General features: G+C 41.9%; 1 protein-coding gene across 3 annotated transcripts; it reads left to right on the top strand.

Moving 5' to 3' along the window:
• The first annotated feature begins 2,058 nt into the window (after positions 1–2,058).
• Positions 2,059–22,504, top strand: LOC143279863 (very long chain fatty acid elongase 7-like). 3 transcript variants are annotated; one of them, XM_076584127.1, is made up of 8 exons: positions 2,059–2,186; positions 11,107–11,171; positions 12,242–12,429; positions 13,171–13,251; positions 15,351–15,407; positions 16,227–16,341; positions 17,159–17,286; positions 20,350–22,504. In XM_076584127.1, the coding sequence occupies exons 1-8, from the start codon at positions 2,116–2,118 to the stop codon at positions 20,566–20,568; spliced, it is 924 nt and encodes a 307-aa protein (XP_076440242.1). In that variant the 5' UTR covers positions 2,059–2,115; the 3' UTR covers positions 20,569–22,504. The 3 variants fall into 3 exon arrangements, with proteins under 3 accessions (XP_076440242.1, XP_076440243.1, XP_076440244.1); XM_076584129.1 differs by having other exon boundaries at positions 2,171–2,186; positions 12,276–12,429; XM_076584128.1 differs by lacking the exon at positions 17,159–17,286.
• The last annotated feature ends 891 nt before the right edge of the window (positions 22,505–23,395 follow it).

The following is a 23,395-nucleotide window of genomic DNA, read 5'->3' as shown; positions in this document are numbered from 1 at the left end:
TCCTATTCGCCACCAAATGCCCAACGTTTTGACAGACGGCATTTTCATATCGCTCACATGACTTTACACTTTTTTCATACCTGACAGTGTCGTTCAGTGCTCGATTTGCATGCTGGATCAGAAAGACTTGACTGACAGTCAGTGCTCCCTTCACATACGTTTATACAGGGTCCACAACAGGAAAAAGGAACAATGCCAGAAAAATCCCAGTTTTAATAACCGACGTGTGTGTGTGTGTGTGTGTGTGTGTGTGTGTGTGTGTGTGTGTTTTAGTTTATATATATATATATATATATATATATATATACTAAAAATACATCTTTCATTTACCAGATTAAAACAGCAGTAACAGCAACAACATCAACACAACAAAAGTCTAAGAAAGACTGGGAACATTTGTAAGCATGGTTTTAAAAAAATGCTTTGAACGGAAAGCCCCACGAAAAACTGGCGACTGCAATTGAGAAAAGTCAGACAAGTCACGAAAAAAACAAACAAATAAAACTTCAAACTGTTGACAAAGTGGGAATCGTAAAAATGCTGCTTATTTGTGAATTTTTGTGCGAAACGAAATCCCTAGTATGTAATTGTAACGGTCAGACGGATGTCCGCCTCACACATGCACGCATACGGCTGCGGATCACGTGCAAGTCTGTTCCATAAAAAGATACGACGATAAAACAAGATTGCTGAGTTAAAGAAAAAAAGAAAAAAAAAGAAAACCCAAATGGATAAAGTTTATAAAAACTGTAGATCGTAAAACAAAACTGACTGTTTATAAGATATGTCCAACGTTTCGCACTACTGGTCCGTTTTCAGGGTCTGTGTTAATTGGAAATCTGTCGGTATATGATTTGAAGAGCGAAGGATGGGACAGGTTTTAACATTTGTTGCTGTCACTGGGTTTGCAGTCACAGGGTTTTGCGGATGTGGATTCTGATTCTGGTTTTCCAATTATTAACAGTCTCTGCAGACAGACTTATGGTCCGAAACGTTGGACACTTGTGAAAAGTAAGTCTTATTTTACAATGAACAGTTTTTATTTTCCATAATGTTTTTTTTAAAAATCTCCATTCATTCCCTAAAAAACAAGAGCTCCATAACCCGGGCATCACGTGTATGTCTCCAGTCCAACCACACACACCGTGCCTGTCCGTACTCGCTGTCCGCGTCAGAGTTCAGTTTGAAACCCCTTCCTCCGCTGCTTTTTATCGACACGTTTCTTTCTTTCCGAATCGTTCAGTTTCTTTTCTTTCAAACGTTCAACATTTCAAGCAGAATACAAAAAGTTAGAGATGACAATACGGGAAAGGAATGTTGCTACACTTCACATTCATGTGGAAAAGAAGACAAAATTAAATACAAAAAAGAAAAAGAAAAAAACAAACAAATAAACAAACATAAGAAAACAACAACAACAGAATGTAATACACATATATGCGCACACAAAAGCACCGATCACTTTTCACGTAAGCAAATTACATAAAGGCTTAATGGTTTGTAATACAATCACAAGAGATACTGAATCGCTATCGGCTATACATCGTTTTTCAACAGATGTTGGCACCTAAAATCCAATTCCCACCTGTGCGCCAGCACGAACGCGGTCGCAGACACAGGCACTCTCTTTTTCTCTCTTTGTCTGCGTGTCTCTTTTTCTCATTCTCTCTCTCTCTCTCTCTTAAAGTGCATGCTGTGAGCCGTGACTTTTCCCTTTGTTGTATTCAACAGTTGGCAGTTTGCACCGACTGACTTGGTATTCCCATTGCCCAGTCCATATCGTGTGCACTGTATGAGTATGTGTGTGTTTGTGTGCACGTATCAGTGTGCGCGCATCAGTGTGTGTGTGTGTGTGTGTGTGTGTGTGTGTGACTGTGAAAAGAGAAAGGGACACACACACACACACACACACATTCATTAAGGCACACACACACACACACACACATACAGAGACCGAGACCGAGAGAGACAGAGAGGGGCAGAGACACCCACATAGAGACGTCATTCTGGGAGGGCTAGGAGGGAGGCGAAACGAAGGGGGTGCTTGACGACGTTCGACGACAACAAAATAGACTGCAAACCGCCCTGTATTGATATGTGCGATTTGGACTTGACATGGTTACATGGGTGGTGACACTTTACAGGCAGAGCCAGGGTTGTTCTTCCCGAGCTGAGAGATCTTCCATGTGAGTGAAACGTTTCTCTCTGTGTGTTTATCTAAGTTTCTAATATTCCTTTTTCCTGCTGCTATGAAAATAGATCGCTTGGTATTTTGTATGCTTTTTTCTGAAGGGAAATCGAAGTACAGCGGTAATGATTGACTCATGTCTGTATTGCTCTGTGTACGTGTGTATGTGTGTGTGTGTGTGCGTGCGTGCGTGCGTGTGTGTGTGTGTGTGTGTGTGTGTGTGTGTGCGCGCGCGTGTGTGTCTGTCTGTGCGCGTGTGTATGTATGCATATATGTTTGTGTGTGCGTGCGTGTTTGTGTATGAGTGCGTGCGTGTGTATGTGCATGTACGTGCAAGCGTGCGTATGTGTGTGTGTGTGTGTGCATGTTTGTGTGTTCAGTGAATGTGTGTGCGTGCGTACGAGCGTGGGTGCATCCTACTGGGAAGCCTTTCTGGGATATTTATTCCACCAGAAACAGTATCTCCATCTTAGGAAAAACGAAAAACTGGGACCTCCAGTATTCTGTAATACGGACCTGTCTTTTGTTGTTGGTATTTGTCAGTTGTTTGTCTCTTGGTTGTTCGAATGGCTGTTGCTGTTCTCCCCCTTCACTCTCGTTCTGTCTTCTTCTTTTTACTTCTTGGCCGAGTCATCGATATAACTATATGATTTTTTTTTCATGCCTTTTTTCCAGTTTGAGTTGTGAGTTTCACGTACATGCCCCCAATCCATCCCTACTCCCGTCTGTCCAAGTTCCTTTTGTTCTGCTGACTGACGGTGAAGGAAGAAACAGAGATGGAGGGAGGGGGTGTGAGAGTGAGAGAGAGGAGTAGGAGAGAGAGAGAGAGAGATGGAGGGTGATAGAGGGAGCAAGAGAGAGAGAGGGGGGAGGGGGAAGAGAGAAGGATGGAGGGTGATTGAGGGAGCAACACACACACACACACACACACACACACACACACAGAGACACACACACACAGATTTTAGTGAGGATAAAATGGATAATCAGCTTTCGTCTTTACACAATGCCCTCGATCATGTAAAGAGAGAGAGAGAGAAGGGGAGAAGAAGAAGAAGAAGATTGATTGATCGAATTTTTAATGGGTAGTAAAACAAAGATATGAAATAAGATAAATAATAAAAACGACGGATGAGAAGAGTGACTGGAAAATTCCATTAACAATTAGAAAGCAATGGGGAAAAAAAACAATTGTTATATCATCACTTACACACACAAAAAAACAACACCAAAAACAACAACAACAACAAAAACCAACAACAACAGAAACAAGCAAACAAGGACATACGCACATATCCAGCACCAACGATTGGTGCTTACTTCGTACCCTGGATAGCTTTCTCGGCTGTCTCTCTACCTGCATGTTTGTCGTACGGCCACTCAACTATAATGTCTTGAGAGTTTTGAATTCTTCATTGACCCAGGGTGTACAACTTTTACCCAGGACCAGGACTTTGTGGAGTAGTAAATGGTGATTTTCAGTCTCTGGTCACTGTGAAGAAGAAAAAAAAGTCACTTTCGTAAGTGCCTGATCGTCTCTGCACGGAAGGGCTATTGGGCCAGCGGAAGACCTTTCTCCTTCAAGGTAACTGGGAAGGTCATTTCTACCACCCTTATCCTCGTCTTGCCATGTGACATGAAACACTGGGACACTCTGGACTTGAATATGGTAGCGGAGAAGAAAGGTTGTCGCTCCTTCTGAGTGCTAAGCATCTCCGTTTTGTTGTGAAAGGTACTTACTTTCTTGATACTTGATGTCGGTGTTTGAGACCTGTGGTTGCAGGTCAGTTCACCGGTCGGTATGTTGGCCATATCCACAGCTGCTTGCACTTACAAGGTCTACTGCTCTGCAGTCGGAGTTGTACAGTGCTGGGTGGTTGGCCCAATGGGCGTCAAGTCTGTTTTTAAACGCGTTCATGCTGGGTGCGGACACTACTGACTCTGGTAGGCTGTTCCAAACCGACACAACTCTATCGGAAAAGAATGAACTCCGAACGTCTAGGCGGAATCTGTGCTTTACTAACTTCTTGCTGTGGCCTCTGGTGCTGCTTCTGTCATGCAGCTCGAAGTTGGGTCGGCTTGTGTGGTAGATACCAGTGATGTACTTGTAGAGGTCAATCATGTCTCTCCTGCGTCTGTGGCGTTCCAGGCTTGGCAGCTTGATGGTTGACAGGCGTTCTGGGTATGGTTTGTCCTTCAGTTTGCCAATGAGTTTTGTGGCTCTGCGTTGAATGTCTTCTGTCTCTCGTTGGAGGGTTTTCTGGGATGGCTGCCAGACTGAGTGGCCATACTCCAAGACCGGTCTCACGAGTGCTTTGTAAAGTTGGATGAAGGCATGCTCAGTGAGATGGTCAAAGGATCGCCGTATAACTTGCCGAAAGGGATCAAATGTATGTTTAATGGTATAAAGTGATGGAACTGAGACACTTCGTTTATTGTTTTTAGTCATTTTAAACAGTTAAAATGGATTAGATAAAGACTCAGATACAAGTTCAGAATATTAGGAAATGGGTGCTTGCGTGAAAGTCAAGTAACCATGACATGACGTAAAATGTACTCTGTGTGTGACGCACACTAGAACAATATAATGTACTTCACACTTCCAAACTCTGGGAAATGACGTACATTTTTTAACGTCACAGAATCGTCTCAAAGTCTAACAAAAGAAAATAAAGAAAAGCAACTGCGATCACAAATTCTAAGAATTTCAGATCCAAACCAAAAAAATAACACTTCGAATGTACACAAAGATTAGTTGAAGACATCTGTGGATGAAAGGGAAGGAAAACCGCGTTAACGAATTGAATCAAGTGATCAAGGGCAAACTGACTCTCCGATTGATGAAACAGCTGAGAGGTGAGCAATTAGCACTGACAAATTGACAAACAGAAAAACTGTCGAAGATGGATAACAATTCAGAATCATCAACCACGTTCACACAATAGAAAAAACTTGAAAACCATTAATCAAAATTAAACACAGAGCTCTCGCTGACAGTCTATCAGCCATATTGAACCGGAAGCTGAAAGGAGAAGAAGAAATCAACACATACATGTAAGAAAATCTACTGGAAAAAAAACAACAGTGGTGACGAAAAACAGAGATTTTTTTTTTTCACACACACAAACACGCGCGCGCGCTTACGCACGCACGCACGCACATACACAGAGACACACACAAACACACAGAGGCACAAAACCACACACAGTATTTCCGAGCCTTTTCTTTGTACACATATTGTTGAAGAGCAAATGGAGAAAAATGCAGACTTGCTAGAAGCTTAGACATCCTTATGAGATCCTTATCACATGGGTGAATACGGCAACATACTTTAATTGCTAACAAACATTAGAATAAACGAATGAAAATGGTGATAGCGAATTTTGAAAAAAAAAAACACACAAAAAACCCCAACAACAATCAAGTTCTTTCCTTGGAGAAAAATGGTAGAAACCAACACATAAGAACTCCGTTCATTCATTCATCAATGCAACAGATTCCAACAATGGCTACAGAAAAAAATGTCAAACCTATCTAACCACACACTCTGTATCTGTTTGTAGTGGTTGTTACCTAATCTTCAATTGCTCAAAGCTTCTGATAAAAATTTTGCCATCAAGATTATCACCTCGTGATCTTCTGATGTTAATATCCTTATCATCTATTTGTGCAAAATCTTTTTCAACAGTAACACTTTTTTTTAATTTCCCAAACCATATTATGATTTACAATCAAACATAAAATGAATTTCATCATAACTTTGGAGATACACAAAATACATGGATAATTCGTGGACGTACCTGGCATAAAATTTTGTTGTTGTTGGTATTAAAGCCCAGAGTTTTTAATCTAAATTGTGCAAGCAATTTGAAAGAGAGAGAGAGAGAGAGACTGTGTGTGTGTGTGTTTGTGAGACAGAGGGAGATATAGGGATGGCGGGAGCGTGGCTGGGGGCTGGGGGGAGATAAAGTGTGGAGACTGTCAGATAGAGATAGGGAAAGAGATACACATGATTATAGGGAGGGAGGGAGGGAGGCGACAGCCAAACGGAGAGGGAGAGAGATAGACGGAGGGAGGGAGATAGAGAGAGAGACGGGTGTGTGTGGGGTTGGGGGTGTGTGTGTGGGGGGGGGGGGGGGGGGGGGGGGGGGGGGGGGGGAGTGTGGGTGTGTGTGGGGTTGGGGGGTTGGGGGGGGGTGTGGGTGTGTGTGTGAGGGGTAGGGGGCGAGGGGGTAGGGGTTCTCAGACACGAAGACTTAATGGAAAGAGACCGTCTCAAACACTGCAGAGCGGAATGGACGAACTGTGGTGTTCACCGCAGCGTCAACACAAACAGTACCACTGACAGAAAAAGGCCACACCCGAAAACATCCTTTGTGATAGGGTTAAAAAAAAGAAAAAGAAAAAAAAAAGAAAAAAAGAGAGAAAAAAACAAACATACACACACAAAGAAAAGAACAACAGCAACAGACAAATCAGTGTCACTGACTGGGGAGAAGGGGGTGAACGTGCTTGTGCATGCATGCGCACGCGCGTGTTGTGTGTGTGTGTGTGTGTGTGTGTGTGTGTGTGTGTATGCAATTATACGCTTGTGCGCGGCGCCATGACAAGCGTGCGTATCGGTTTCGCGCTGTAGGGCCTGTGGGAGGGGGTTGAAGGCGGGGGTGGGGGGTATTTTCAAACAGGTTATGAAAAGCAGGTAACACAAACTGTAAATAAAAATGGATAGGCCAGCAAGTTGTTTTTTCCAGACAGCTATTGATCGTGATTGTGGAATATTTGCTATGCCGTCTTCTGTGACTTTATTCAACCGTGAATTTCTGTACTTGGACACAGGCAATGCACCAGTCGTGAGTCTATTCTCTTGGTCTTTGACGTCACCCGACGATACTGGGGTGCATAGAAATTGGGCCTAATACCTGTGTGTCCAAGAAAGGCTGCTCTGGGAGTGGTAAGAGAGGGGGGAGAGTGAGAGATAGGGAGAGAGAGGGGGGGGAGAGAGACAGAGACATAAACAGAGAGGCGAGGGGCACATAGGTAATAAATAGATTGATTCGTATGTGTGTGTGTGTGTGTGTGTGTGTGTGTGTGTGTGTGTGTGTGTGTGTGTGTGTACACACTGTGTGCGCTAGTTTGTGTACGGTAGTTTGTGTGTGTGTGTGTGTGTGTGCGTGTGTGTGTAGTGTGTGCGAGTCTGTGTGTTTAGAGAGAGAGAGAGAGTGTGTGTGTGTGTCCTAGTGTTTATGTGTATACATGTGTGTGTGTGCGCGCGCGTGTGTATGTATATAGGTGTATGCATATTGTGCGTGTGTGTGTGTGTGTGTGTGTGTGTGTGTGTGTGTGTGTGTGTGCGCGCGCGCGCGCACGCATGCATGTCTGTGTAAAGTGTATGTATGTATGTATGTATGTATGTATATGTATGCACATATTGTGTTGGGGGGGAGGGGAAGGGGGGAGCTTGTGTGTATGCGTGTGCTTGTTTGTTGGTGTGTGTGTGTGCGCGCGCGCAGGTGCGTGCACAGCATTTTCTCATGTGTTGCTAGCCAATTCCGACAATGAATTACACTGGCGTACGAAGAATCATTCTGAAATCCATTGAAAACCATTGAAAATTATTTCCGACGTAACCATAAAATTATTCAAATTTGAAAGAGTGCAATCAGGATCAACGTGTGTATTGTACAGACAACAGGTTGTACGATCGTCAAATGTAGCTCTTCTGTTTTTAAAGCTTTCTTCTATTTCTCCTCTGGGAGAGAGGTGGCGCTGCGCTCAGTGGCGACACGGTGTTTTTGCAGGCTCGTGCTTTTTAGTGTTTCGCTTTTCCGACGACTTTATGGGTTTTAGACTATCTTACTAAAAGGCCTCAGTTTGTAAAATTAAATGATTTTATGTCTACTGTCTCTTTCACAAACACAGGTGCACCACAAGGTACAGTCCTCTCGCCTTTTCTTTTTACCTTGTATACGGCTGAATGCAGAAGTCTGACCAATTCGTGTCCCCTCGTTAAGTTTGCAGATGACTCCGCACTGACAGGACTTATTACTGATGACGATGACACTGACTACCGAAGAGAAATTGACAGGTTTGTGAACTGGTGTGAAGAAAATTTCCTTGAGCTGAATGTTGGCAAAACCAAAGAGCTTGTAATCGACTTCAGAAAAAAGAAATCAACTTTAAGTAAAATCATCAAAAAAAATGCAGTGGTCGAACAAGTAGACTCATACAAATATCTCGGTGTGATAATCGACAATAAGCTGTCTTGGAATGAAAACTCAACTGCACTCATTAAAAAGAGCAACAGTCGCATGTACTGTCTTAGAAAAATGAAATCTTTTAATGTATGCAAGCAGATGCTCCAAATGTTTTATACATCTGTTGTCTGTAGTGTTTTAACATACGGAGCCGTGTGCTGGGGGGGAAACCTGACCAAACATGACAAAGACAGGTTGGAAAAAGTCATTAGGAAAGCGGGTGGGGTGGTGGGTATAAGACAAGACACCTTTAGCGACATGCACAATAGAAAACTGACTGACAGACTAATAACAATTTTGACCGACGTAAGACACCCACTACATGATGACATTAATAGCAGAAGGTCAGACATAAGTGGTAGGTTTAGAGCTCCACGCGCAAGAACATCTCGATACATTAATTCATTTATTCCTACAGCCATTCGCGCACACAATCAAAACATCCAATACACTGAGTGAACCCTCCCACCCCCCAAGCCCCCTCGCCACAGCAACACCTGAACTTCACCAGCAGACGAGTGTATGGGAGCAGACATTATGCGTGCATGTGGGACTGAGCGGGTGAGCACGGGCAAGCAAGCATTTGTGTGTGTGTGTGATCGGAAGTGATTTTTAAATATTTTCTTATTTTACTTGGATTTCATGTATCTTAATGTTAATGTTCTAATCTTATTGGCGTGACATATGTTATGTGCATGCATACGTTGTTTGTGTGTGTGTGAGTGTGTGTGTGTGCGTGCGTGTGTGTGTGTGTGTGTGTGTGTGTGTGTGTGTGTGTGCATTTTACTTATATATACGATTTATTCCCTTGATGTTTTTTTTATTTATGTATTGTTGTACAATACCTTATGGTCTTAACGTGTGTGTGTGTGTGTGTGTGTGTGTGTGTGTGTGTGTGTGTGTGTGTGTGTGTGTGTGTGTGCATGTGTGTGTATGTGTGTGTGGGGGTGTGTGTGCGTGCGTGCGCGCATGTCATTTTTAGTAATCTTATACCCTTGTTTTGTTGTTGTTGGATGTTTTCATTTGTTAATATTGTTGTGCAATACCCTATTGTCTTAACATGAGTATGTGTGTGTGGGGGGTGGGGGGGTTAGTATATCGTCAGCTATTGGGAATTCTTATTTGACTAGTTTTAATCTCTTCTTATGTTGCGCATGATTTTATGCCAGTGTTTACAATGAGCCTGTGATTGCACAACTTAATTTCCATGTGGATTAATAAAGTGTTTTTGATTGATTTGATTGATTGATTGATTGATTGATATTGGTTGCATCAGGAAAAGTTCGTCTGCCCCTCCTTTCAACGTTTTTTCAACGGTTAAAATAGCAGGGGTGCCTGAGGATAAATGCGAACGGGCAAGTCCAACTGCGAACGATGGGTTCGGGTACATGTGGACAATCAAAACAGAAGCAGGTCTTGAACTCATTAGACATAACATATTATTGGAACGTCACACCAGACCATTGTATTGTTGGTTTTGATTACACACACACACACACACACACACACACACACACACATTTAGGTATAAACACACATACCCCACACCACATACATACACATTCTTTTGAGAGCGCTCAGTAACTGTGCAGCATCGTTCGAAAATAGACTCGCGTCAAAATATCCTATGGTCTAAAGCAAACGACACTATTTTGGAGAATTCTGTTAAGTTAAGGGATGAGAAGAGACTCTTCCTCTTTCTCTCTTAAACAACTCTCGTGACATCGGTATCAGTCGATACTGCAACCGTATACAGTGTATGTGCCCTCTTTCTCTTTATATACCCCCACCCTCTCTCTCCCCCTCTCTCCATTGCCAATCCCCTAGCTCTCTCTCTCTCTCTCTCTCTCTCTTGTCAAAAGACCTTTGCAGACAATGACAATAAAACATTTCAAGTTTACCTGCAGATGTCTCACCCCTTCTCATTCTCCATCTCTCATGCTGTCTCTGTTAATGCTATCACGGTTTGTTTTTGACACAAAACAACAACAACAAAACAACAAAAAACAAGAGAGGCAAGGCCTTCAAGACTCACTTGTGATACATTAAGTCCCCTAGCATTAATTACAGAGTAATTTTCCTTTTTTACTATCTGCACCAAAACGTTTGCAAAATAAATAAAAATTCCATGCTTAGCAAAAGAAGTTCCTGTTTGAACAAAAAATGACAATAATGACTCCTCTTGTTGTTGTGTCAGAATAAGAGGTCAAAGTGCTAAGTTTAGAGAATACAAAAAATATAAATATAACAGTAAATGCAGTTTGCATATAATTAGGCTTCTTTTTTATTTTTTTGTGCCCATCCCAGAGGTGCAATATTGTTTTAAACAAGATGACTGGAAAGAACTGAATTTGTCCTATTTTTATGCCAAATTTGGTGTCAACTGACAAAGTATTTGCAGAGAAAATGTCAATGTTAAAGTTTACCACGGACACAAAGACACACACACACACAACACACACACACACACACACACACACACACACACAGACAACCGAACACCGGGTTAAAACATAGACTCACTTTGTTTACACAAGTGAGTCAAAAAACGACTGCTCTGTCACACACTACAGCCTGATCGCTTTCCTTCTAATCTGAGGTAAATTTGGTTAATTTTACACGTTATATGTCCTTTTAAAATAAAAGTTTGTTGATTGTTAACAGACACAAGATGGAGATATACAACCAAGTCAGAGTGTGGTACGACGACTATGTTCTCAGTCAGACTGGTGAGTATGGCGTGCAGATGCGGTACCATTTCCATTGAGTATAACATTTGAGTGAGGGCGTCGGACTTCGAGGCCTCGTTTCAGTGTGCTGTTATATCCTTGGGAAGGGCACTTCACTCCGATTTTACTCTCCCCACCCAGTGTAAATAGGCACCTGACTTCAGTCGAGGAAGGTTGAAACGACGGAAAGACCGGATTGGGCCCCACTTTTCCTTGCCAAGCCTTACACACAGTGGATATGAATTCATTGCCCCGATTGCCACGAAAAGGCTATATGAGCATTAACCTTAACCTTACAACATTTGAGTCAACATTTTGCAGGCATCTGTGTTTCACAGACTTTTAGTATAATACGAGTATCATTTGCATATTAAATTGATACCCATGACTAGTATTATGGGGGATCAACGTGTGAGTAAGAATATTTGACATAATTATTCAAATATGCATAGTCGTATGCCTTTGAAGATGTACTCTACAATTTAAACAGGTTAGGATGTGCCGGAGCATTTCTGTGTATGCAGAGAATGTGGCTGCATAAATAGCGGTGCAGAAGCAGCCTACAAACACGGAAAAGAAGCAGACTATACCAAACTGGAATTCGTAGTGTATCCACAGTCTCCTCACTCACCTATACAATACCTCAATACACAGCCGAATCCAACGCTAACAAAAGATGACAAAGGTTGGACCGACAGATCTAAAAGGTAAACATATCAAGCTAAACGCGCGCGCGCACACACACACACACACCACCACCACCACCACCAACAACAACAACAACAAACAACAACCCACATTAGCTTGATTTACCCCCCCCCCCTCCCCCCCTGACCCCCCACCCCATACCCCCATTACACACAAAGTTTATGAACAAATAATTTACATATATGCTAAGAAACACAATTTCAGAATTTTAAAAATGTACTTCTTTAAACACATCATGATAAATTGTTAAACAGTATGTTCATGGCTAAAAACAGCATTATGGCATGCAATAAAACAACCTGTTTATTTAAATGTTTATCTCCATCCCTTATTTAAAAGTATATCTCTTCATTTACTTATAGACGTAAGATCAAGGTCATGGTTCCTAATGGGCAGTCCCGCCATCCCCTTCATCGCCGTGGCGTCGTACCTGGGTGCGGTGTATTATGGGCCCAAAGTGATGCGGGACAGGCCCGCCTGGGATCTCAAGGGCATCTTGGTGCCCTACAACTTCGCTCTGGTGGCCCTGTCTGCCTACATGTGCTGTGAAGTTAGTGCATCATTCTCCGCTTCTGCTGTTAGCAGTTTGATCTTGTAAAAATTCGTTTAATTTTTCATTACAATTTGATATTCATAGAGAGAATACACCATATACATGTACAACAGGACGCCAACAAGAAGACAGCGACATAAAACAGTTACCATCATTATTATTTTAAAAGAAAAAGTTGTTATCGTTGTTGTTGTCGTTGTTGTTACCGTAATTATCATTGTTGTTGTTGTACCAAATGTAGTATTTAACCGTCAAGACATACCCTGCCCTACACTTGAAGCCCTTTTATAACAACAGATCTCAAAACAACAAGCAAACCACAAACAGGTTCACGCAGTTTGTAGCAAATCACCACTTTACACACTTTCTCTTCTTCTCTCTTATCTACCCGCGAAGTAATTGTATGTTCCCCACCCCCCCACCCCCACTCCCCAGCCCCCCTACGTACAAGTGCGCGCGGGCGTGTGTGTGTGTGTGTGTGAAATGAAACGATACGAAATTTATATCAACAGTGCAGTGGAATAAGCATTGTTCGGTACTTTTGTTTACATACAGCCCTCTTGGTGTGTGTGTGTGTGTGTGTGTGTGTGTGTGTGTGTGTGTGTGTGTGTGGAGAGAGAGAGAGAGGCAGACAGACAAACAGGCAAGAGACAGACAGACACACGTAGAGACAGGAACCGAGACACAGTTCTGATCAAGCAGCCCTGAAGACGATATATTGTGGTTTGTGTGTTGCAGTTTCTCTTTGCGGCAGTTGAAGAGAGGTACAGTTTGCTGTGTCAGGACATTGACTTTTCCCTCAGACCTAATGCCCTCAGGGTGAGACGCCCCACCAGTCAGATGACACGTGCCGTTGTTTGTTTGCTCATTTGTTGGCTTCCAAATAATTACGTTTGTGATGCTCTTTTGATTGACACTGTTTGTTGTTTGTTTGCTCCTTTGTTGGCTTCCTAATCTGTTGCTCATTTGTTGGCTTCCTAATCTGTTTGTGTCGCTCTTTTGATTGACATTGTTTGTTGTTTGTTTGTTCATTTGTTGGGTTCCTAATCTGTTGCTCATTTGTTGGCTTCCTAATCTGTTTGTGTCGCTCTTTTGATTGACACTGTTTGTTGTTTGTTTGCTCATTTGTTGGCTACCTGATCTGTTTGTGATGCTCATTTGAGTGACACTGTTTGTTGTTTTGTATACATTATATGTGTGTGTGTGTGTTTGTACAAGTATGTGTGTGTGTGTGTGCGCGCACGCGTGCGTGCGTGCGTGTGTGTGTGTGTGTGTGTGTGTGTGTGTGTGTGTGTGTGCCGTGGAAGCTGCGATACGTAGCCTAGAAATGAGCGTGCGGAGGAGGGGGGGGGGTGCAGGGTAATTTGGCCGTGTGTGTGTGTGTGTGTCGGGGCTCGTGTACGTTTATGTGTGTTTGTGCTTTCATATCTGTGAAACTGCATGTTTGTTGCATATCTGTTATGCATGTGTGTGTGTGTGTATGTGTGAATATGTGTCTGCATGTTTTACATTTATTTGCTTATTTATCATCATTATTGTCTTGTTATTTTATTTTCATTTATTGTTTTTTTTTTTCCTCAAGGCCTGACTAAGTGCGTTGAGTTATGCTGCTGTTCAGGCATCTGCTTGGCAGATGTGGTGTAGCGTAAATGGATTTGTCCGAACGCAGTGACGCCTTTCTTGAGCTACTGATACCGATACTGTTGTTTGTTTGCTGGTTTCCTAATCTGTTGCTTATTTCTTGGCTTCCTAATCTGTTTGCATTGCTCTTTTGATTGGCATTTGTGTTTACTTGCTCATTTAGTTGGCTTCCAAATCTATTTGTGTTGCTCTTTTGATTAACACTTATTGTTATGTGTTTGCTCGTTTATTGGCTGTTTGTGTTGCTCTTTTGATTAACACTTATTGTTGTGTGTTTGCTCCTTTGTTGGCTGTTTGTGTTGCTCTTTTGATTGACACTTATTGTTGTGTGTTTGCTCCTTTGTTGGCTGTTTGTGTTGCTCTTTTGTTTGACACTTATTGTTGTGTGTTTGCTTGTTTGCTGGCTTCCTTATCTGTATGTGTTGCTCTTTTGATTAACACTTGTTGTTTGTTTGCTCGTTTATTGGCTGTTTGTGTTGCTCTTTTGATTGACACTTATTGTTGTGTGTTTGCTCGTTTGCTGGCTTCCTAATCTGTTTGTGTTGCTCTTTTGACTGACACTTATCTTTGGGTTTTTTGCTCATTTGCTTTTGTGCTTCCTAAAATCTATCTGTGTTATTCACGTTCGTTTGATTGACACTTATCATTTGTTTGTTTTTTTGTTTGTGCTTCCAGTGTATATTTTGTCCTATCATTTGATTGACACGTACTGCCTGTTTATGCTTCCTAACCTCTTTGTGTCGTTCGTTTGATTGACATTGCTGTTTGTTTGCTCATTGTTGGTGCTTCTTATCTGTTTTGTCTTACCGTTTGATTGACACGTACTGTCTTTGGTTTGATCATCTGCTGGCTTCCTGATCTAATTTGCTCACTTTCAAGCGGCCCTCAAAGCGTGTGGACTGATGCGTATAAGCTACACCGCATATACTTTGGAAAAACAGTTGTTTTGTTCGTTTGATAATATTATGCATGCATGTGTTCTGTCGGTTTCTTTTTCGTTTTCTTGTTGTTGTTGTACTTTTTTCTTTTATACATACATATGCACCGCTTATGGCAACAGGTTCAAAGCAAATAATTTTTTTATTAGGGATTAAAAAAAAATCATACAATAATTCTGTATAGTTGTGTACTAATGCACACCACACAATTTTCCCCGTTCTTTTGTAAATGGATGGTACACATCCACGTCCGGATATGTAGACATAAAACGATACCCCTCACGTAAAATTGTACATGTAAGGTCGACATTCAATTTCTCTTTTCCCGTTCACACACAGATGCTGAATGTGTGCTGGTGGTACTACTTTTCCAAATACATCGAACTGACAGACACAGTGAGTATACCTACATCAATAATACATCATGTTGGGGAAAAACTACGTAGAGTTCAATGAAGGAGGTAGTAGAATGACTTTAGTGCAGCGAATAAAAACCAAACTGCACGGTGGATGTTAGAAGCACGATGACGTAATTGGAGGGCAATGACATAGGATGGGATAGGATATGAACAAACGTTCAGAACAACCGAGCACAAAATATTGCGAAACGAGTATGAAATAAAAGAATGCAGAAGCCGGTCATTGACAATCAGCAGCACTGATTTAAGTAGCATAACATATGATCAATGCAATGTCATAATAATCTCTTTTCTTAAGTAACGAAATCAGGAGGGCTGAGGGAGGGATTGTGGCTAATCAAGCAGTTATCCACGTCTAAGCGAAAGTCAAGTTCAATGGGATTTCTCGGAAACGAAAGAATGTAGGCTGTGAAACGATAAAAGTGAAAAACAAAAGAGTACCCTGTTGAGCAGAAGGCGAAGTAGGTAGAGGCGGGAGTGAAAGGGGGCGGGGTGGTGTTCTGGTGAGCATGTGGTTAGTGCTCAAATAATATTATGCTCGATTATGTGAGAACCAGAACATGAACTAAAGGTAAGAAATAAACAAAATGTACAAGCGATACTATGAGTCGAGGTTAACCGTTGATGGGTGATACGTCGATACTGTGTGTGTGTGTGTGTGTGTGTGTGTGTGTGTGATGTTTTGTGTGTATGTTTGTGTGTGCACTGATGAGCGAGCCTGCGTGTGTGCGTGTGCGTTACTGTGTATGTGCATGCGTCCACGTATGTGTGTGTATGTGTGTGTGCTTTCCACCAGGTCTGTTTTATCCTGCGGAAGAAGAACGGGCAAATCACCTTTCTCCACGTGTACCACCACGCCACGATGATTCCATTCTGGTGGATGTCCGTGGCCTATATCCCTGGTGGTCAAAGTAAGGACATGTATATTACTTCCGTGTATCCCCAGTTTCTGCGTCTGTGTGTCTGTCCCATTCACTGGAGTGAAGTGGTGACCTAGTGGTAACGCGTTCACCTAGGAAACGAGAGAATCTGAGTGTGCGGGATCGAATCCCACACGCCCGAATGTTCTCCCCCTCCTCTAGACCTTGAGTGGGGGTCTGGACGCTAGTCATTCGGATCGGACGATAAACCGAGGTCCCATATTCACCATCCACTTACCGCACGTAAAAGAACCCACGTCAACCAAAAAGTTCGCTCAGGCATAAAAAACCCCCCACTCCAGTATACGTGTCTGTGCGTGCGCGTGACTGAAACCTGAATAAATGAGAGGAACGAATGATAAGCGCCAAAAGGCAGCTGTCAGTCGGCTCTATCCACGTATACCTATGTAACCTGTGAAGCAACTTATTTCGTATTTGTACAGCGCTTAGAATTTGGTCTCTGACCGCAAACAGGCGCCACATAAGTATCATTAATATTGATATGTCACCTGAACAGACTCATGAAAGAGCAGTGCTGGGATGAAGTTTGAGATAGGAACTATACTGCTATCTATCGATATACAAATGTAGCTGTTTTCAACATGTCATACTGACATACTGACACCTTTACGAAACGGTTATGTGATACACATACTTTGGTCCAAAAAAGGAATACATGTTATTGGAATGTAAAACTGTTTGGTGGATACGACATCATGAATGGTCATCTGTGTAAATCTGATACACGTATGAAGTATAAAAAGAACAAAATAATGTTATTCTAATTCTGTTGGTGTTCTTTTTCCAGCCTTCTTCCACCCGTTATTAAATACGGGTGTCCATGTGATAATGTACACTTATTACGGACTGGCAGCTTTGGGGCCTAAAATGCAACCCTATTTGTGGTGGAAAAAGTACCTCACATCCATGCAGCTAGTAAGTGTGGTGTGTTCGTGGAGGGTGGATTTTAGGTTTTATTTTTTGTTTGGTTTTGTTTTGTTTCTGTCTGAAAAATCATCGATTAAGGCATGCACGAGCACGCGTACATACAAAGGCCCACACACTGGAACACAATCACATACGTGTAGGTCTACACACTAAAAATACATACACACACACACGTACAAACACACACACATATGAGCACATATGAACACATGTCCACGCTCCTCCAGCTCAAATCAAAGAGTAAAGGTGAAAAAAGTTAACGTGAAAAGGAAAATTGTTTGATTTGACAGAAGATCGAACTCCATGGAAACAGGGGCATAATAAATTCTGAATAATTCTATGGGGTGTCTTGCTCTAAGACTTTCCTAAGGAAGATAAACTAAGTTTTTGATGGTAACCAAATTATGCCTATTTCATCCACGGAAGTTAACGGTTTTGATTTTTTTCATATTCAGTTGAGTTCTACATGTTGCCCTCTCTGGAGGGCAACACACAGGCCATAGCCAGCAATGAATCATCCCCAGTAATCGTTTATCTTCAAACCTTTTTTTTTTTCAACCCTGGCCTTTGATCTTCTGTCAGCTGCAGACATACGTACACAAACCAACCAACATGTATACATACATGCAAGAAAGGGGACAACGACAGCTCGACTGACCTTACTTTGACACGTATCCCTTGTTTCTGATGCATGCCGGCAAACGCCTGGGTACAGAGTCCATCAGGCTCTGGGTGTGTCCATTCTCCGGAGTGATCATCTCCCACACTCAGCGAATGACGCATCGAACAGTTCATCGATCGTATCCTCATCAACCAACTCTGTTTTCTCGGGAACTTCTTGAGCGTCCATACACTGTTACTGATCATACTGAAGTCAGGAAACTTGGAAGGTCGACTGACCTTGTTCACTGACGTTGTTTTGCCGTTTTAGTCTGTGACTCACTTCTCCACCCCGAAACACGGCCAGTGCACTGTCCCCCTGCATGTGCAGTTTCATTCCGTGAAAAGCGTCGAGACTATCTCCGTGTTTTACAGTATTCATTTTGTGTGCCCTCTGCCGTACACTGAGTCCGGTGGCACTCCCCAATCAGAACAGGCGCCTTGAGCTGACGGCCGTAGCACGCTCCGGCAACTCCGTGTTGTAGACCACTTCAATGACAAACACGTGGTACTCGCCACAAAAGACCATCCTGCTCCTGTGTTAAAGCACTGTGCTGCAAACAGGAATTTTCCCCTAACGATTTCACGAATGAAATAGTAGTATAGTAATTCGGGGCAAGAGGTCCCCCTTGAGCGAGAAATCCGATTTCTCTCCTCGTTAAAGCCACAACACTTCGTAACCAAGTGAAAACGATAGAGGCCCAGCCACGCTACAACATATCTCAAGTAATCGAAATTTGAAACAAACAATTATACGTAAGAGGTGATCAACTAAAAAATAATTTTTTTTTTTTTTTTGCCTTCTTGCCCCATACGCGGGGTAGAACGCCCTCACGCGAGGGCCAAAGCGCCGAATGCGGGCGTTTTGCCTTCTTAATTTGGGCGTTTTGTGCCTCGATCAATTAACAAACTTGGTAATCAAAAAGGTATAAATCGCGTTGCATTTATAGTGTAACTGGCCTACTGTAGTAAACTGGCAATGCTTACAGATTTATTCATTGCTCTCTCTCTCTCTCTCATTCACTGTCACACAGACTTCATTCTTTCAGATTATCAATCCACCTCCAGTAATCACAGAAGCACGCTCTTAGTCTTCTCTAGACAATTCTATTATGTGTGCGTGCGTGCGTGTGTGTGTGTGTGTGTGTGTGTGTGTGCTTGCGTGCGCGTCAGGTGTGTGTATGTGTGTGTGTGTGTGTGTGTGTGTGTGTGTGTGTTCTATGAAATGCATTTTGTTTTAGTCTAAGCCATATTTACTTCATAGCTTTTATAATCTGATTCATCTCTTAAGTGTGCTTTTTCATTCATATGAACACACTGGAGGTTTTCCATTGTCAGACAGCGGTTGATGTGTTTTTAAGGCATGTTTATAGTCAACTGGATGATGTAAAGCGCTTTGAGCAGCATTGGTGCTGGATATTCGGAGATTCACTGGATAAACTGAACATTTGTGATAATGTATTTATTTTTTTAAAACCTTTTCTTAACGTATTTGGCAGAACCATAAAACGCGCCCCCCCCTCCCCCCACATCCCCCACCGTTTATTGTTCCTTATTCTGTATGTTTTGTTTCTTTGTTATCGCATGATTTAATGATTACATGTATATGATATGTACGTGATGAGTGCATTGCTGTCTTTCTGTTGTTTCATCAGTTGACTTGTATAATCAATTATGCACATACACACGCATCTCACTTTCTCTCTCTCTACACACACACACATACATATATATATATGTGTGTGTGTGTGTGTTTCGCCGAGTGTACATGATGCTAATGTGTTTGTGAGCCGTACAGCATATTGTATATATGACATTGTGTGCGTGTGTACGTTCACGCGCGCGCGTGCGTGTGTATGTATGTATGTATGTTTACATGCTTGTGAGTGTGCACGTGCGTCAACAGAGCGTAGCCCATTTTCAAGTTATTTTTGATTTATTTCAGTCACTTTGCCTTCTATGTATCTCTCACTTTTTTTTTTAATTTGTTATATTTTAATGCATTCAATTTTTTTAAAAGTAGTAGTAGTTGAAGAAGAAGTAGTGGAAGTAGTATGTTTAGTCATCTTATTTCATTTTAAAGGATCGCTTTACGAGTGGCCGGCTAGCTGAATTCATCCAAAGGTCAGGCATTTGCTTCTCTTATTATATTTTTCTTTTTCTGTTCACAGCAGCCGGGGTGTATCCTATATGGATCACACCGCAAGCTTTGATACCTCCTTAAAACTAAAACTGAGAACTGACTGAGCACGATTCAGCTAGGCTTACATCGTACACATTTTTCAGTTTACAATTTCTGTTCTTCTCAGATTCAGTTCTTGTGGATCAGCTTGCACACAAAAGCACTGACAGGGAACATGATTCACGACACACTTTTCTGTTCTTTCTCAGATTCAGTTCTTGCTGATCGGCCTGCACACCAGCTACAACCTGTTCCTTCAGCCAGACTGCCCTTTCCCAAAGGGCTGGGAAGTCCTGGCTCTGGCCTATGCCGTCATCCTCATCGTGCTCTTTGCCAACTTCTACCGTCAGGCCTACGTCCACAAGACTCGCCATCACATAGGACCTGAGGACCCGAAAGCGGTACAGAACGGGAAGAAGAGCGAGTAAACTGGCGGTGTTCACAGATCACTGCGTGTTATACCGTCGGATCTAAGCCGTATATATATATATAGACGTGTGTGTGTGTGTGTGTGTGTGTGTGTGTGTTGATTGATTATTAAACTGAAGGGTGTGTGTGGGAGTGGGTTAGGGGTGGGGGGAACCCCCCCACCCCCCTCCACCCCCAAAATAGTATGTAGGAAAGGCAGTGTTTCGACAAATACGAAGAAAGGTTGCGAAAGTGAGCTCATCACCTTTACCACCTCTCTCGCTCAACCACCGAAGACGAGTTGGCTATCTATTAATAGCGCACAAGTGTTGACGAATCTTATTTGGGAACACTTTGCTTCTGCGGTAAATTAATTCAAACCATCTCAGTATTCATCGACGCTCCGCACAGTCCCTTTGTAGCCTTTTCTAACCCCCGTTGATTATTTTACCCCGGGGTCAAATCTGGCTGGCCCAGATTAACACCGGCGTCAAGGTAAACTGGCCTGGATTGACCATCGGGGGTAAATTTCACAGACTGACATAAGTTTACATTTGGGCCAACAGCAAAGTGAGAGCTGTATTATCAGTGGTTTCTCCAGTCAATGGGAAACCATTTACAGCTTAGTCTTTTTGTGAAGGACTATGACTCTCAAACTAGGAGGAAAAATGCACTGGCTCTTAGTGCTGCAGCCTTGTGGGCTAGTTGGCCTTTGGGAACCATCCCAACGCCGACTGTCCTTAAACCCTCTTGGCCGAGAGAGTGGGGATGTACTTGGGCAAGACATTCTCCACTACAATCAAATTCTAGCCCAAATAGCTGGAACAGCAGTTGCCTCCTCTGCTGTTCTGATGGTCATAGTCGGACACGACTGACTATCATATCATATAATTTCAACCAGTCAGAACTGATCCTCCATAGTTTAATTCAACCCTCTATGTAATGGATACATACGTAGGGTCATTCTAGGCTAGCTTGAAATAATCGCCCCCATACCCCCCCGGGAGTAAATTTGACCCAGTTAGAATCAATACATGCAAGTAAAGCAGAGCTCCACATTTGTTACTGTTGCCAGAGATAAAGTATGGGGCGGCGGACAGTTGTCTGAAACAGCGAGCCCAGAACTAACCCCATAGAAAAGGGTCAATCTTAACTTGTCATAAATGACCCCAGGAGTCATTCAAGCCCAGCCTTGAATTACCTGAGGGTAAAATGTTGCAATGGGTAAGTCTGAGGCTTTTAAACTGCCAGTTAAAAAAAAGTATGCATTTTCAGTATTGATTTTTTTTTTTGTGTTAAATTATTTTTTATTTTGAAATGTGGTTTTCCCGTGAACTATGCCAATATCATGTGGTATTAAGTGCACCATATTTCCCAACTTCACCATTTATGAACCCTGAATGATACATATGTTGTAGTAGTGATTTATAGAATGGTGAGAAAAAGTATTCATGCACTGAAATTCAGAAACTGGAGTGACTTTTCTATAGTTTCTATAGTTGTCTTCATTAAACCAGTACTTTACAAAACATAGACAAGTGAGTAGTACCTATCATATTGTCATGTATGTGCATGTATTTGCTTGTATCTCTCATTCACGCATTTTGACACAGACACAAGACTTCAAATAACCACTAAGTTATCACACACACATAACACAACATTGCGAAATACATTTATAAGTCACAGGGAGAGCAGCTTTTAACAAGACTTTAGCAACAGTAATCAGATGCAAAGGAATTGCACGAACGAATTTCAAAAGTGTCTGCTTAACATGCACAAAGAGGGAAGTGGTTCTGTCACTCAGAATATGTGCTTCTGTTAAAAAAACAAACGTTTGTTTCACTGAAATTCTACTGGGAGGGAATACAGAGAGAGAACTGTTAACTCTGACATCAGCATTTGTATTAAACAAACAAACAAACAAAAAACAAAAAAAACAAACAAAAAAAACAACCCCCCCCCCAAAACCCCCCCAAAAAAAACCAACAACAACAATAGTGGTAATAAGAAGAAAGAAAGAAAGAAAGAACACTTTTTCAGTTCTTTTTCACAAATATAGTTCAAAGAACACTTATGTACAAAACTCATTATACTGTAAATGATGAAATAATAAAATAAATCACACACTGCAAACAAACATCATGACACAACTCATCCAAGTCACTCTCTCTTTCACAAACACACACACACTCTCCCTCACACACACACACACACACACAGAGTCTCACACACATACACAAAACATTGACAGCATGGATGAAAAACAGTTTAAAACTGTGGAGAACAAACACATATGAAAGGTAATTTTTTTTTTTTTTTTTTTTTTTACAGATAGGTCTTCTGAGAAGATCAGTATAGGCTGGGGAAGTGGAGCATCTAATGTTAAATGGAAGGGTATTCCAGATGGTTTGACTCTGAACTGAAAGGAAACAGTTCACTGACAAAAGGAGAGGACAGAACTATTTGAAGAACTGGGGATTTAACCCTTTCCCTTCTGGAACTTTGTGATTTTTGCTAAATAATCACCAACCTCTAAAAACAATTATAAAAAAACAAAAACAAAGTATATACATGTACATGTTTTCTTTAAGGAAAATGAATGGATACTATAATTATCCTAAGTTTGATGTTGACAGGATGAGATAACTCGCTATCAGGGAAAGACAACTTTGATTTTCAGACAAAAAACACAGAAAAACAGCAAAATGTTCCTACATAATAAAAAAAAAAAAAGGAAGAACATTCTAGTTTGTTTATTTTTTGGGTGGAAATGGTGCTAGAATATTAGCAAATGTATTAGACACAACAGCCATGTGCAGTTATGTTGTTTCCTCCACTATCATT

This window comes from Babylonia areolata, chromosome 3 (assembly GCF_041734735.1).
Source record: "Babylonia areolata isolate BAREFJ2019XMU chromosome 3, ASM4173473v1, whole genome shotgun sequence".
Lineage (NCBI taxonomy): Eukaryota > Metazoa > Mollusca > Gastropoda > Neogastropoda > Buccinidae > Babylonia > Babylonia areolata.
The sequence above is the reverse complement of the archived record's forward strand: the minus strand, read 5'-3'. Positions and strand labels throughout refer to the sequence as shown.

Excerpts from the sequence above, each read along its gene's own strand:
- LOC143279863 (XM_076584127.1), top strand. The coding sequence starts at position 2,116 with ATGGTTACATGGGTGGTGACACTTTACAGGCAGAGCCAGGGTTGTTCT. Across the intron at positions 12,430-13,170 it reads CTGCCTACATGTGCTGTGAA|TTTCTCTTTGCGGCAGTTGA; the intron begins GTTAGTGCATCA and ends TGTGTGTTGCAG. Across the intron at positions 16,342-17,158 it reads CTATATCCCTGGTGGTCAAA|CCTTCTTCCACCCGTTATTA; the intron begins GTAAGGACATGT and ends TTCTTTTTCCAG.